This window comes from Pomacea canaliculata, linkage group LG5 (genome assembly GCF_003073045.1).
Source record: "Pomacea canaliculata isolate SZHN2017 linkage group LG5, ASM307304v1, whole genome shotgun sequence".
NCBI lineage: Eukaryota > Metazoa > Mollusca > Gastropoda > Architaenioglossa > Ampullariidae > Pomacea > Pomacea canaliculata.
In genome coordinates this window covers 20001699-20017179 of record NC_037594.1, presented here as the reverse complement: position 1 = coordinate 20017179, position 15481 = coordinate 20001699, and the positions used below count along the sequence as shown (strand labels likewise).

General features: G+C 39.3%; 1 protein-coding gene across 1 annotated transcript; it reads right to left on the bottom strand.

Annotated features, from left to right (window-relative positions):
• Positions 1-4841: 4841 nt before the first annotated feature.
• Positions 4842-15465, bottom strand: LOC112563629 (max dimerization protein 4-like). The gene is made up of 6 exons (XM_025237799.1): positions 15284-15465; positions 15079-15166; positions 14123-14152; positions 13342-13456; positions 12657-12855; positions 4842-12275 (listed from the first exon to the last, which is right to left on the bottom strand). Exons 1-6 carry the CDS (start codon positions 15339-15341, stop codon positions 12130-12132), a joined length of 636 nt encoding a protein of 211 aa, XP_025093584.1. The 5' UTR covers positions 15342-15465; the 3' UTR covers positions 4842-12129.
• Positions 15466-15481: the final 16 nt, after the last annotated feature.

Genomic DNA, 15481 nt, shown 5'->3' with positions numbered 1-15481 from the left:
GAATAAAACAGTTCACTAGTTGCGATCTAGAATACCCGATCCTCAGGGTATTGGCAACAAGGATCGCCTGTGCAGCAATCTTTCCCAACGAAAATGCAATCACAAATCGTCAAACTTCTTTCTTAACTTCTCTACAATTGTGAAAAGTAAGCTACATCGCTGAGCACACTCCCCAACGGATGGGATTCGCTCTTTAAAAGTCTTGTCTCCATGGTGATCTGTGACTGATGCACACTGAGGGGCGCTGGCATCGCGTGGGAGCCGAGAAACAATGTCAACGCACGTAGCACACACACACACCGACACTACCACGGGCCTCTAGTCACGAAGCAGAGGTAACATTACCCCATGGTTAACTAGGAACCAGAGGCGTGTAATCAGGTCGTACCCAAGACCTTATATATAAGCTGAAGGTTTTCCTCCCTCACCACACACACACTTAACAAACCGCACACACAAACAAAATGCACACATATTCTTTTGTCTACATATATATTGGGATTTACACGTGTGTGTGTGTGTGAACGAAGGAGACCAAAGCTTTAGTGCCAATCAAGCTGTCGGCGTGTAGACACATCTTACCAACTATGTTAAAATTAGCAGTAAAATACAAAATTTTATTTAATAAAGCCATGTTCTCTCTAAAGAGATATTCATATATATATATCTCATACATGTCCCATACTATCACAAACCCTAAATTTTAAAATATACATACATGTGTCATTGCAGTTTCTTTTAGCGAAAGCCTTCTATAGAATTACAGTCACACGTGTTTCAATCAACGACAGATTGCATATACGATATCTCCATTATCCCATTATTGCAGAAGCCTAGACAGATGAAAAGCGTGGAATGCTATAGTATATGAGGTCAATAACCCCTTAGAGGTGCCATGTGCGCGTGTATGTGTGAGTGTGTGTGTGTGTGTGAAAAAGAGAGAGAGCTGCTCAGAAAGAGGACTGTGTTTCCAGCTCACAGCCCTTCTCTAGGACAACCGAAAAATGCAAATCATTGTTCTGCTATGCTGAGCTCAGCAAAGGTCTTGAAAATGCCAGGAGCGATAAAAATAGCATCTCATTTCTGCGAGAGAAATATGTTTTTTGATCACCACTATCTCGTCCCCAAGGAGCGGTTCAGTGTACCAAACCAGTCCTTGTGGGTTAGTGTGGAAGATGGCTTGGGCAACACAGTTAAGCTTCACACTGCCTTACACAGGGACTAAAATAAGCTCTGCGTGTTTCTTTGGTCCGTACAGCAGCTGACGTGCAGACACGCTCACTGACCCACAGACATGGAAACAAGTCCACAAGAAAGATGGAGGAGGATTCGTTCCGTTGAGACAGGAAGGTGACTTTGCCAGCCTGAAAAAGTAGTTATGAACCAGAGGTACACCGGTCAGCCCAGCTCAATGTATACAACCATAATACACGTGTATATAACCACGTACTGTGTTTCCCTGAAAATATGACCGGGTATGTTCCGAGAGGATGGACGTGTATCTTACATTCCGCCAAATCCAGAAAACTTCAAGACGAAAGACATTTTATTGCTTTTTACTGATTACACAGCTATGGTGTGCCAAGTGTTGTGTAGACATATTCTCAGTCTGGATATTTTGTTGCCTGTCTGATTGTGCATTCAACACACAAATCTCTTTAAACGATGACTCTCCTGCGAAGCCGGATGATCACCATGCAAAGAAGGCGACAACGCCTCAGGGACGATAAGCAAGGCAAGGAATGGCGCCACATAATAACCTTTGTCCACCCGAGTCATCAGTCATTCACCTCGGATAAAAACGTGCTCTCCACGCCGCATCAAGAAAATTTGACACCGATTTTTTACAAAAAAAGTTTGAAGGTGTTTGTGAAGATTATCGCAGGATTATCGTGTGTATGGTGCGGGTCGTGCGCACTAACCCCAGTGACGTCATCTACTTTGCAGGCAAACGGGTGTGTGAACCCTCTACCCGACTCGCTGCTCTAGAAGCAGGGTGAAGTTTGATTGTCAGGAAGACTTCAATCGGCTCGTGTTTAATCAAACTGACTTGACACTCCGACTCTTGTCTTTGAAGAGGAGAGGATGGTTGTGGGGGAGGGGAAGGCACCGTTAATGCAAACGATTTCCACACCACTCTCTTACTTCGCAGAAAACGGTCATTAGACAACTTCAGAACATTCTTCCTTTGTGAAAGGGAATCCTAAAGCTCTCACTACAAAATGCACTACTGAAACAGACTACCACTTGTTAAACATACTCACGGCTCATCAAAATGAGAATCAAGAATTTAGGTCTCGCCTCATTATTTGTGATATGGCAGTCAGTAATCCATCAAACAATTGAAATGACGAAAAAAACTCAGACGTTTGCTTGAAAATGTGTTTCAAGGAAAAAAAAGAAGAAGAAGAAAAAAAAAGAACAGGAGCCACGTGCGTCGCTTCTGAAGAGTTTCAAGTGGCTGCGGAAGTAGGTGTAGCAAATGCTATAAATTCTGTTGCTTTAGTTTTTGTTTGTTTTCGGCAGGTTGGCAAGACACTGAATTAGACACAATCACAACTGGAATCTTTGTCTTGTCACCTCGCGACGTTCGGACAGATCCCCTTCCCAGCATCAATCGTGTGCACGGGCTGACCTTTGACCCGGCATGTTTGCTGACTGCACGATCGGGAAACTTGAAGAAACATCGGAAAGCCTTCTCTCGTCATTTCGGAAGGACTGGTCTTCGTTTGCCTGCATCCCTTGAACCGGACAAAGCGAAGGAGAAATAAGAGACCCTGTATTATTTATTGCACGTTCGCTCATTCTCTTGAGGACTCGAACCTAGGGATTTAAATTGTCGGGTCCGATATCTTTTGTGCTGAAGAAACCGTCTTGACTGTGAGAACGCAAGAACTTTTTGGAAATAATAATACTAAAACATTTATCTTTTATCAGATGTATGGTGACCACGTGCAGTCATTCGTTTGGAGATGAGCAAAAGAGTGACAAAAGGAAGAGGATTGGACGTTAATGTCGGTTGTCGGGAATGCGATGAACCATGTTTACTGCTTGAAAAATGAGTGAAATGCAAGCAGGCTGCAACTGGTTCGCTGGTTCATGCACAAAAAGAGCCACTTCAGCATAAGGACTTTTGTGTACGGGGCGCCTCCTTGCTTTCCTCCCACAATCCCCACGTCCTTTGCAGAGTGAGGCATTGTTCTCTCTCTCTCCCCCTCCTCCCTTTCCCCCCGGAACACGTCCAAGTGTTATTCTATTTCGTCGCCTCTTGTTGCGCTCCTGCCCAAACCAGTTCCACTTGACACTGTCTCCACAAGTGTCCCTTCTTCCCCTCTATGCTCCCTCCCCACCCCCGCAACCAATCCTTCTTTTTGACAACAGGTCCTCATACATTCATGGCAACTGTTGGAAGACGGTTTTTTTATATCTTGAGAGTATATATGCTTACAGGGCAAGTTCTGGACATAACTGTTGTTTTGATGTCAGGCCAGAGATGTGGGGCTCTCTGGCGGACTGGTGTTGGGGCGTAATTCTTAACTGCCTTGTCTTTTTTAGTTCTGTTAACTCACCTTCTCCCTATTCTACTCCCGGCCCCTTCTTCTATTAATAATTTTCTCAAACTACATCCATGATCTCGACATAAGACTGTCTTGGGACGCAGCTTTATGGACTGGGAAGCACCATGGGATTTATCTTCTAATATAGTACACACTCTCTCAGGTACAAACAAGATGACCTCAGCACACGCATACTGTGTTGGAGGAAAGAAGGGTTCATAAGTTACAAATGGTGTCATGGCCTAAGCTGTTACTGGCGTCAGCATTACTGCTCGTCCGAGAACGCATGCACAAAAAAATTTAATAATAAATAATAATAAAACCCCCAAAAAGCTGAAATGTGACTCTATGTGACACGTGTATTTTTTGGAGTCCCCGAGTATTCTTTGAAAATCTTGACCCGAGATGTATTCACAATACCCTTCAGCCTGTTGCTGCCATTCCATAAGCTATAGCAGTGCACTAGGTTAATGTGGCAATTTTTCATGGAAAAAAGATGAAGGGGAAGGTCAGCATGTGTGTCATACACAACACCTTGCCCAGAGATCTGACCCTTGAACTATACTCACCATTGTGGACACAAGTGAGGATTTTACCGCTGCACTACCAGGAGTACCACCCTACCCTGCACAGTGGTCCATCAAGGGAATAGCCTGATGTGACATTCTCAAGGACTCCAGTAAACTAGAGATTGGTTCAACAGATTGGCCGTCCAGCAGCTGTTTGATACACAAATCTATTCTAAAATTAATGGTCTTATTCTCTACCCCATCCACCTTCCACAAATACCATTTCTGTTATCTTGTCGCCTGCCAATTTATAAACCACCTGACACACTCAGCAACGGTAATTAAAATTTCCACTCCAAATACACTACCTAGTGTGATGCACCTGTCTGCAGATGGGCTGGTTGCCTTGGGGTAGAGGACATTGGACTTGGCAGTGAACAGTTTTTATCTGTCACATGTTGCACTAATTCTTCAGATGTACGAAGGTTCATGTCTGTCAACAGTATTGTCTGTATGAGTGGCTGAAGTTGTAAGAAGAAAGTTTTTAATACTGTCATTTCCAGTGCACGTGTGCAAATTACAAAAATCACAAACACAAACCTCATGCATCAAGATAATAACATAACCCTAGTAGTGTATTTAAGTATTATACAAGTGTTTATTTTTTATTTCACTTACATTTCAATTTACAACTGTACTATTGCAACTGTTGCCCTCACACACTGTTAAACTATCTCCATCATCCATTGCCATTCATAGAAGAACAAAGACCACATACAGTATCATTATTTATTTCTCTGAAATTGAACGAACAAGTAGAATTACTTTATCATATTTACACAAAATGACACTAAGGTCCTATGTTTGCCAGCTCCCAGGCTGCGCTAAAACCAACAAACAAGAGACTTCAGTCAATTTTAAAGTCACCATTTTATTCTGATAGTTGGTAGCAGATGCATAACAGTCAGCTAAATAGCTACCATTTATACTCAGAATGTAGGGAATTTTTTTTTTTTACCTGGATTACAGAAAAAAGGATGTTTACTGTGCCAGACATGTTACCATCACTTTTCTTGGGAAAGGGACTTTTAAAAAAAAGCTTCATCTGGTTTACATCCACATAAACAAATCCTTTCACTCATGTCTTTTCCATCATCTGATGCTACATAAGCTATTTAGACAAAATGGAAGAGATAGCATTCATGCAAAACAACACTTCGCTCATGAACATACGCACGTTCTCTCAATGACAAAAACAATCCATGAGAAAAAACAGTTGTTAGCCTGCTCAAGCTGCATGACAGGACTGTAGGATACAGCAGTGTTCAGCCCTGTTGAGGCCAGAACTTAATGCAAATGTTTTGTAGGTCCAGTTTACACTTAAACATGCATGTCATGGTCAACATACTAGTTTATTCATAGCAAGTCAGAACACAAAGGCCATCCAGCTCCCCAATTCCTTTCCTGAACAAATGTGGATGAGAACATGAACAGCGATTCCTATATGGCTAAGCTTTCTCAGTATGTAGCTCCGATGTCCACAGAACCTTTTTATGTATTATGAATATTGAAAAAATAAAATCCAAACCTTTTTTGTGTCTGCATGCAAACAGGCACAATTTACAGAAAATATGAAAGCATGCCACAATAAGTGTGCATGCATGTGCACCTGTGCCTCTGCTCAAGATCTTTGTGTTAATTTACACTGAATCAAAATTCTTTGTTTTCACAAAATACTAACCTTACAAAATTATAACTAGAGCATGAAAGAAAAACTATGTGGGTTTTAATCTTATCAATATTCTTTTGAATAATTTTCACATAATTTTACACAATTAATTAGAACAAATTTTTTATGTTGTAATTTTAGCAAGTCTAATTAAAAAAAATGGATACCTGTTTATTTAAAACAAATTTCAATACTTTTCACAGTGAGAACTAGAGACATGCGCAACTTTATGTGTACATAAAATTATGTACTATGTTCACAAATAGTAGCCAGAAGAGTTAATGGAATCAAAAATTACATGGACAATCTGCTTTCATAATTTGACAGTGTTGTGACTGCAGCTTAATCCACCTCTTTCAGAAAAGTCTAATCTCTCACCTCATTCTTCAACAGGCCACACTCTCGCATAAAAACACACATCCCACATGCAAACAGCATACATAAACTCTTAACAAGCAAATATCTTGCATTCATCTGTAATACCACAGTCTGAAGTTTATTAAAGAGGCAATGACAACAATAATTTAAAGAAAGAGAGATTGGTTTCAGTTGGGAGAACTTCAAGCAGATTGGAATATTTATATTTTGATCATTGTGCACTGCTTTTATGGAATGGGAAAAACCTAGAAGCATATACATATTGCCAGCATGATGTGATGCAACACAAAATTGACAATTTGATTAAAAACAAAAATCTGAGAAAACAAGTGTCTCTATAACCGAGAAAATACCAACAAACAATGGAGAAAAAGACCTAGTTCCTGTGTTAAACACAATGAGACATACAAAAAATATTGAAGCTCATAGTGAAAAAAACAAAAGAACTTTTTAACTTTGAAGATACTCAGGTGGTAAATTCTGCAAACTTGTCAAATTTTAGACAAACTGGTCTACCAGGAAATTAACCTGGCAAGGTGCACTGAATGCTGAACTCTATTCCGAATGCTTAACTGACATTCAGGTGGTCAGTTCCAACCAGTTCATCATTCCTGACAAAGTGACCTTCCACCTAACAAATCTCTGGGAAAGTCAGCTGAAAACTGTATGCCAAACAAGTTTTTAAGTACTGAGATAATAATACACAGTGTTCTCCAAATAGGGAGGAACCTGATTAAAAAATAATTGTCTGCAGAATTGTCTGCAGGAGGTTGCACTTCAAAGTTTTGATCCCTTAAGACAGCTGTAACTCACAAGATTTAAAGTTTTGAATGAAATAAAAGTAAATATCACATGGACACAGCCAACAGGAAATGTATCAAGACTGATAAGATCTGTCACATAGAAACATTTTACCCTTCACTACATTACCTTAGTGTTTATAAATCAACAGAACCTAAAAGTGCCATCTTCCTTCCACTCCATGGTGCAAATTTTGTTTGTGAAGTCTTGAAGAGTTAATGAAAGCTGTTATCAAGAATCCTAAACTTCCCCAAACAAGCAAGCTGTTTTCAACCCACTTTCGTAATTTCATGTTTCCCATCAATTTTCTTAATCACATTTTGCAACACCCACTAGTTTAGCCTTTAATTTCAAAAGTTTAAAGCTTGGCCAACACAGGTAGGGTGGGGGGATTCCAAAAGTAAAATCATCGACAGACTTATGTCTAGCAATAAGCAACCTCACTCCCCTTGAAAAGACTGCAATATCACTGTCTTGTTTTTCTGTACTTTAAAAAAAACAAAACATGTTCTTGCATCTTTTATGCAGACAGAAAATATCTTCTACTGAGCTTTTAAACTCTTCATCTAATGCATCAAAAAAATATACCTGCAACCAGTCAGATGTGCATAGTAATATGTTGCAGAATTTATTCTCCCAATATAAATGTAACAATTCTGAAATACGAATGCTCAAGTGCACTCCAGTATATATATATAGCTCTCACTACTTCCACAAAAGACTGTTTTACCAAGCTGACAGGAAATGTGTACAAGACTCTTCTTACTACTGGCTTAGAACAGCGTTTAGCTTTCACGACACTTAAAGTTTTGGATTTTATCGCAATAAGGAAACAAAAGGACCAATGGGAACCCCTATAAGCTTGCTCATACAGTGTGTGTGGGCGGGTGCGAGAGACTGTTTTCCTTTTATTTGCAAAACTACACCATCAAGCTTACAGCTGCATTTGCACATTATATATATATACACATTCATGTACATACATGCATCTGCACATGTGTACACCTACCCATATGCATGTATGCATATATATAGAACTTTCTTAACATGTTCAATGACCTTTCAGTTCCACAGTAATGAAGTTCTATTGACCAAATCTTACCAGTCATGATACAGTTACATTATACTGCAGCTGCACAGTATAAGAGCAGAGCTTTAATGCACCAGAAAGAGAAATTCCTCTTTCCAATCTCATATTTAGATATTTTGTATTACAGCTCCCTTAAAACTCGTATTAAAAAAAACATGGCTGACATAAATATTGCAACATCCATAACTGCCTGGTGTGATCCAGACTGGATCATACATTCAAAGAATAATCATTTTTCCCTAATATTTATAACACACATACAGGACAACAAGATAAAATCAATTCACGTCTCTGCTCTATTCATGCAAATTCTGTCCAGCTATTTCCTCATACCACATTCTTTTTGACTATTAAAAATGTGACAGCAACACAACCTAGATATTTATGAGTAAAATTTGCTAAAAACAAAAACTTTCACAGTTCTATAACATTTATGATAGCACTTATAGACAAAGAACTGAGGTGTACATTATTATACGTTTATAGCCAAATCAGTGGTCGGTAATTGGCACAGAGATCACTTTCAACTATGCCTCTCTGTACCACACAGATCAACTTTTCTTTCTCCAAACACTTATTCAAAAAGCTCGTTTTTGAAAAGCCCTTATACTTTGGTTACACCTGGATTTTATAAGAGTAATACTAAGTTTCTAATTTAAAAATTCTGTCAAAGTTATTAAGAGGTGTTTGAAATTTTAAAACTGCTACATAAAATACTCTTAGCATAAAATGATTTTCAACTTTCTCTAAAAGTAATAATAAGTGAACATGTGGGTACTGAAAATACCTTTGATATTTCCTGATATCGTGTCAAAAATTCCTCTTCTTGAAATACAGCTCAAGTACAGATGCTGATGCCCATTTTTTTCTGACACTGATACATGTTGTTCTAAAACTTTTTGGAAAACTGAGCTCTATGTTATTCACTGATTCAGTTACATTATATTATTTCAATAATATTTTGCTCCAATACCCTCACACTTATTCACCTATTCTTTCAACAGGACGAAGTCAATTTATATTGTCAGTGCACCTTGCAGATGCTCAGAGGAAACAGAAAAAAAGGAAAAACGAAATATGATTGTAACTCAACATAATTCAAAATCTGAACTCAAGAAAATTATTTTTATCTCTGAATGTATGCAATAAATAACTGATTTGTAATAAATTTGAAAAAACAAAACCAACAACAGAATCAACAACCACAAAATGACAACTGCACCAGTTACACAGTTGGACTGACATACTACACAGTATTAATGGATCATTATAGACCCTTTATCACAATAGTTATTATTCTTGCAAGCCTATTCACAAACACAAAGCTATGCTTGCATAATCTGGAGGGTGCATAAGCCAATGAATAATACAATACCAGTGAGATCTCAATACCAGTGATGGCTTTTGTGATCTGAAGGTAGAAAACTCTACTGCTCCTGCTTACACTGTCAGTGGTTTATTGTGCCAATCCATAATTTTTATCATAAAAGTTCGGTGGCATGTTACTAACTTGTTTTGAACAATGACACATGACACCACTTTTACTTGTAGTGAAGAACTCAATGTGGCTAGAAATGTACTTTAAATAATCTGTGGACAGCAGCTTTTTTCTCTTTCCACCCCGCCGAAACCCCCAGCTCCCTGAAATATCAACCACTGCACCGGGTGTGTTACGTGTAACAAACTTCTGGAAAACAAATCCATTGAGCAAAGATATTTTTAACTCTTCAAGACCTAGTGATCTGACGTTTTGGGTTGAAAATATACATCAGTCCTACTTAGAATGGACACTGACCAGTCTGGTTCTGCATAGCACTGGTGTATCAAATATTGGCAGGAAACATTGCCATAGATCAAAACAATGGCACCAACAAACATACTGATGACAAGTGTGACATAAGAAGCTCAGCGCTTCTCTGACAATCTCAGATGTTAGAAAAACATCAGTTATTTGCATGAAAACATACAGTCAACACCTATTATTACGAGCCCTGCAGGGTGTAAAATAGATTTAAAAGAGTCAACATACCAAAAGACAGTGTACATCCAACTGGGCTGATTACTGCTGGAAATTCTGCAATCACTTGCTGCACACTTCTCGTAAATCCCAGGATGGCACAAGTTTTAGTGATAAGCACCTGCCCAGCCACATCCAGATTATTACCTCCCTTGACTGAATTTGCAATGCCACAATATGGTTTGCGTTGGCCACAAAACACCAATAGCTCTGGAATTTCTGTTGTAAACTGGGACACAATAGGAAGTCCTGGGTGCTATCATCTTCAGTGCTTCACATTAATGTACCAGACAGTGTTTACTTGACTAGCTGAAGATGATGATATGGAGATGGTGGTGATGGCAGTAGAGGCATGTTTGTTATGTCCATACAGTCTGTTGTGGTCATGTCCCATTTCCTGGGAATTCAGATGTAACCATGTTTTCTCACTCTCTCTACAAAACACTTGCTCAGTTTCCACACAAAAAAGCACAGCAACTATCTTGCATCTGGACATCAGGGCACAAGTGTTTAAAAAAAAGTATGGTTTCTTCTAATTGTAGAGTTCGATTTAGCTGTATACTGACAATGGAAACTTTCATGCTGGCATTCTACAGTAATACTTCAGTGAATCACATGACTACAACACTAGCAAACAAGTTTAAGAAAGTAAGGGTAGATGGCTGGCCACAGATAACATTATCTGAACTTGGGATGAAAGATTTGGGGGGGGAAATGAGAACTACTACAAATCCTGAACTGGGGTGACTTAGGGATAACACAATCAAAATACTGTCTTTTGTTTTGTAATGATTATCATCTCTTCAGTTCAGTTAGTTTGGTTGAACGCTATCACAATTTTTGTTCTCCTTATATTTCTAATCTCATTACATAGTAAAAAGAACTCCACTTTCTACAGCATTCCATAGCTCATTATGAGGACAAAGAGCATGACTCTCATACATTCAAATACAGGGGTCAGGGGTGAGGGAGTGGAGTGGGATGTAAAAGCACCCAAGTGCCATCATGCCGTCCCTTTGCTGCCGATGGTCTAAGATGACCAGATGGAGAGGCACGATGTCCCAACTGTTTTCCAGCCAGACTAAAAGCACTCTTTATCTCACTGCACAGCTGCTGTCCACCCACAATGTACTCTAAGTGGGAAAAGAGGTGAGTGGCAGAATATGAATAAATAAATTAGGACACAATGACCATAACAGAATACTCTGAAAAAATAATTCATGGGAATGGAAGGGAGCAGGATGAAGGATAATGTAAGCAGTGATGAGCACAAGATGCAGCTGACAGCCTTCACTCCCTTCTTCAAAACTTCAAATGGTTTCAGCACAAGTCCCCAAAACTCTACAACTCAAACTTCTCCGAAACTGAAACCTTGCAGCTCAGTAAGCTCTTGTGTAATAGCAAGGTTTCAAAATTTTGCCTCAGATAAAAGACAAGCTTAGTCTGGCTGATTTTCCACATTTGAAAGGTGAGGGATGGCTGTCAACAGAACAGAAAATGATGGGTTGTCTGAGGTGTCAGTTTCCTAGTTAACACAAAAAGTGTAAAAGTACATTCAAGATGTGAGATCTGTTTTTAACTATTCAAACTGCACCTTGTGCTTCAGATGTTTAAAGAACTAAAATCACTCACAGCATATTTCCCTCTCAGTCTTTATCTCAGCTTTTGCCCTAAATCATTTTCAGAAATCGCCTTTTGATGAAGTGAACATCTCTTGTTCAAGAACAGACAACTGTTTGCAGCGACACATACATCCAAAACAAAATGGATGAACCAGACAGAAAAACAGTATTGAGGAAAGGAGGCAATGGAAGGAAAAAAAAAAACCAAAAACCAAAAACATATCTTGTTTCTTAGTCTCTTTTCTTCATCATTTCTAAGGTTACTTATTTGGTAAGTAATAAACAAGTTAAGTAAGTTGATCATAAGCAGATCTGTCACAAAGGATTATGCTGTCCACAGCACTATCGAGTCTGGCTGGCTGCACCATCAAAAGGGCAGGACAGAGGGATGACGGGTATGTGGGGAGAGGGGGAAGTGACCTGGCATCAGAGGTCTTCTGAGTAAGGAGAATCGTCCATGCTAAAGCTAAAGCTGCGATGAGAGTTGCTTCCATAGCCATCACTTCCCAAGCTTTCCACGCTGCTATGGTCATCACTATCACTTGCAAAACCACCCACAATGTCGATTTCATCTGTAGACAAAAGCAGTTGAAGGGAAAACTCTGTCACTAAATGTGCAATGTTTGCAAGAAAATACTTCACACAGTTTCTGGCTCGGAAATAATTATTTAAAATTTTGGGAAAAGGTGAAAACGTACATTCATAACTCACCAAAGCAGCACGTGAAGTTTCAGTATAACTTTGTTTACAGGGTTTTATTAGTAAACTGATTTCCTTTTTTGGACCACATTAACTAAGTATGAATCTATTGTCTTCAGAGAATGATTAATTACTTTAATACATTATTACTAATCATAAACAGTCTGAATGCAGGGTACAGCTACCAAAGTCTGCAAGATTTTCTTTACAGCTACTGAAGAGCAGAAATGATTCATAGTCCAAAATGAAGTTACCTGACTCTTCTGAAGAACGAGATGAACCAGTAGATGAGGTGGAGGAGTTTGTGGAAGTTGAGCATTCACTGATGCTGCGTTCTTGTCGCACACGATACATGCCAGTGCCCATTTGCTCCAGCTTACGCTGCAAGTAACGGTGCTCCCGCTTCAGTTGTTCTTTAAATTGGTTATGCCTTTTCTCTCTTTCTTCTAAATTCTGCACATTGCAAAATAAATGGCATTTACAAATATGATCACACTTTAACACACTTCAAGAAAGATCTATGAACTCTAAAGATAAGGGGAAAAAACTTTGATTATCAAACACATTCCAAAGATAAAAAATGGTTCCCCAGTCTTTGAAAATTAGAACCTGATGATGTATTTCACAGTGGAACTCCTACTATTAATAGCTGCACCAGCAGCAGAATTTGAGTTGACAATTTTGTCATATTTTCCCATCTACCATTGAAAGTGTCAGAGCTCTGTAAAATCTAAGCAAAATACCCACAACTATAATATCAAGCTGAATTATATTCATGGGAATTAGCTTAGCATTAGAAGTTTAACATTTTTCATCAGTTGTATAAAAGTTGTTAAGTTAGCTTGCCACACATGTAAAGTATTATTCGGCCAGTTTACAACAGGTAAATAAAAACAAACAAGATTAATAACTGCAAAAATATTAATGTCTAGGACATACCTTGATAAAGCCTCTAGCTTTCGTTAGCAGCCCTAATGTAGTGTGTCGAGATGCTTCTGACCCCAAGGGCACCATATCTTTCAACTTTTCCAAACAATGTCTAAGATGTGCTCGTCTGTAAAATATTAATGCCAATAAAATGAGTGCTAATGCTAAAAGTGTTGTTTTTTTTTTTAAATCAAGAACCTTAAAGCAAAAGAAAGCCAAATATTACTGTTAACCAGTTACAAAGTGTCTACTTTTCCTGCAAAGGACCTGAATTACAACTGTTTTCAATAAGTACACAAGAACAGTTCAAAATGTTGCTGATAATACAACCACACAACAAGCAATCTCTCACCACACACACACTGCTGCAAAAAAAAAAAAAAAAACCAACAAACTCTGCACAGCTGGCCTCCTCTGTTTACAACTAAGGGTCAATGTCAAGGACTATTGTGCGGGCCACATGACTAGGCAGGAATGCAAGCTATTGATCAGAATGGAGGTACATAGTCTAGGCGGCTTCAAGACAGTAAAAGCCTGACTGTGGGTAGCAAAGCCCAGTGAGAACCATGTCATTATGCAAATCAGCAATCACTTCTACCAACTGTAAAGTAGGTCGGAAAAAGTACGTCTGAAAGGAGTCCATGAGATGGCCTTCTGCTCAAGGAATGTAAGCTTGACTACTAAATATAACACATGCACAACATTACAATTAATATGTCCTTGTAATACACTGCGAAAAAATATTTTGCTTGTTTGGAAGAGATTCTATGGGAAATAAAAGTATGTAGCTCACCTATTTTTTTCAAGTTCGTTATGAGTTGATCTGCAACAGAAAAAAGTAATATTTATTGTTCGGATTGAAAAACAATGCAGCGAATGCACTTAAATCTGCACTATGCATGGTGTCAACTTCGTATCTTAATCGTGCTTCGAAACGAAAGCACGACCGGTCTTTCGCCGATAAATGGCGAAACCCCTCCTCTCCCTACCGCCTGGAGTGGGTGGCACAGCTTGCGTGACGTAAACCGAGCGCAGGCACAACAAAACTTTTAAACCCCCGCGAAGCCTTGTCCGCTCGCGCCGTAAATAACGGGCGAACGCAATTGCACTCTAACTCAAAAATACATGGCCCTGATGTCCTAGCTGGAGAATTTACCGAAAAAGACTTAGTTGATGCATTAAAAAAGCAGTGTATTAAAACTAATTTAAAACCCTGCCTTTAGAAAGCGCGATTGAGAATGGTCTCTTTAGGTGGGTCTTTGTGGAGTCAGCTGACTTTTTGCTTGACTACGTACATTTAACTGCCACGAATGCATGCACGTTACCCCTAACAGCTGCAGTGCAACAACAGCTCCTTGAAAGATTTCTGATCTTTTTACACGTTCATAAAGCAGAGGAAAAGGTGATGAGACCGGCCCAGCGCTCTTCATTTGCTGCGCTGCCGACCAGTTATCAACAACAAACATGGCGGCTGCCTGTGGTTCTGCGAGCGCCCTAGCGTACAGAATTTTTTCTACGATCGCAGACTCAGGGACATGCAGTTACCTACAAATGTTATAGCATACTACAGATATAACCCTGTTTAACGCCTTTACTACAAAGGGATCAAAAACTGTGTGTACTGTTATGCATTTGGTTCTCTCAAACGCATAATGTACAACGAAGCAGGTTGAGATCAGCTGACAGAGCTGACCTCAGCGCTTTAGATTCTACTCATCGGGGGAAAAAAAATTAAACCATCTGCATTACCTGTTTCCTTGCGATTTTTTGCCTCTCGATCTCTTTTTTGAGTATTCATCTGGCATCGGCAGTGTAGATGCATAGCCATGTTCCGCTTCTGAAAAAGAGAAAATCCAAAATAGGCACTACCACAACACAACTGCAAGCAGGCATAACATTGCGACGTGGCAATGAAGGCTCAGAACGAAAGCTAAGCAAAGCACAGCCAAATCACCTCTTTCTCTCCTTTCGATGAATTCAGCTGCCTGAAGAAGTTGTGCAATACTGTGCATTTTCAGATTAAAAAATGCAGACTGGTTCTAACTAAAATAAAATGGAAGGCAGACTATCTCAGCACTCTCCAGCTCCTTCGCTTGTTATGACCTGAACAGATTCACGTTGAGGCCTAGAATGCAAACACTGTGCGTCGTTT

Coding starts and splice junctions, on each gene's coding strand:
- LOC112563629 (XM_025237799.1), bottom strand. CDS start 15,341: ATGCACAGTATTGCACAACTTCTTCAGGCAGCTGAATTCATCGAAAGG. Junction 12,856..13,341: donor AAGCTAGAGGCTTTATCAAG/GTATGTCCTAGA, acceptor TGCAATGTGCAG/AATTTAGAAGAAAGAGAGAA. Junction 12,276..12,656: donor TCGTTCTTCAGAAGAGTCAG/GTAACTTCATTT, acceptor TTTTGTCTACAG/ATGAAATCGACATTGTGGGT.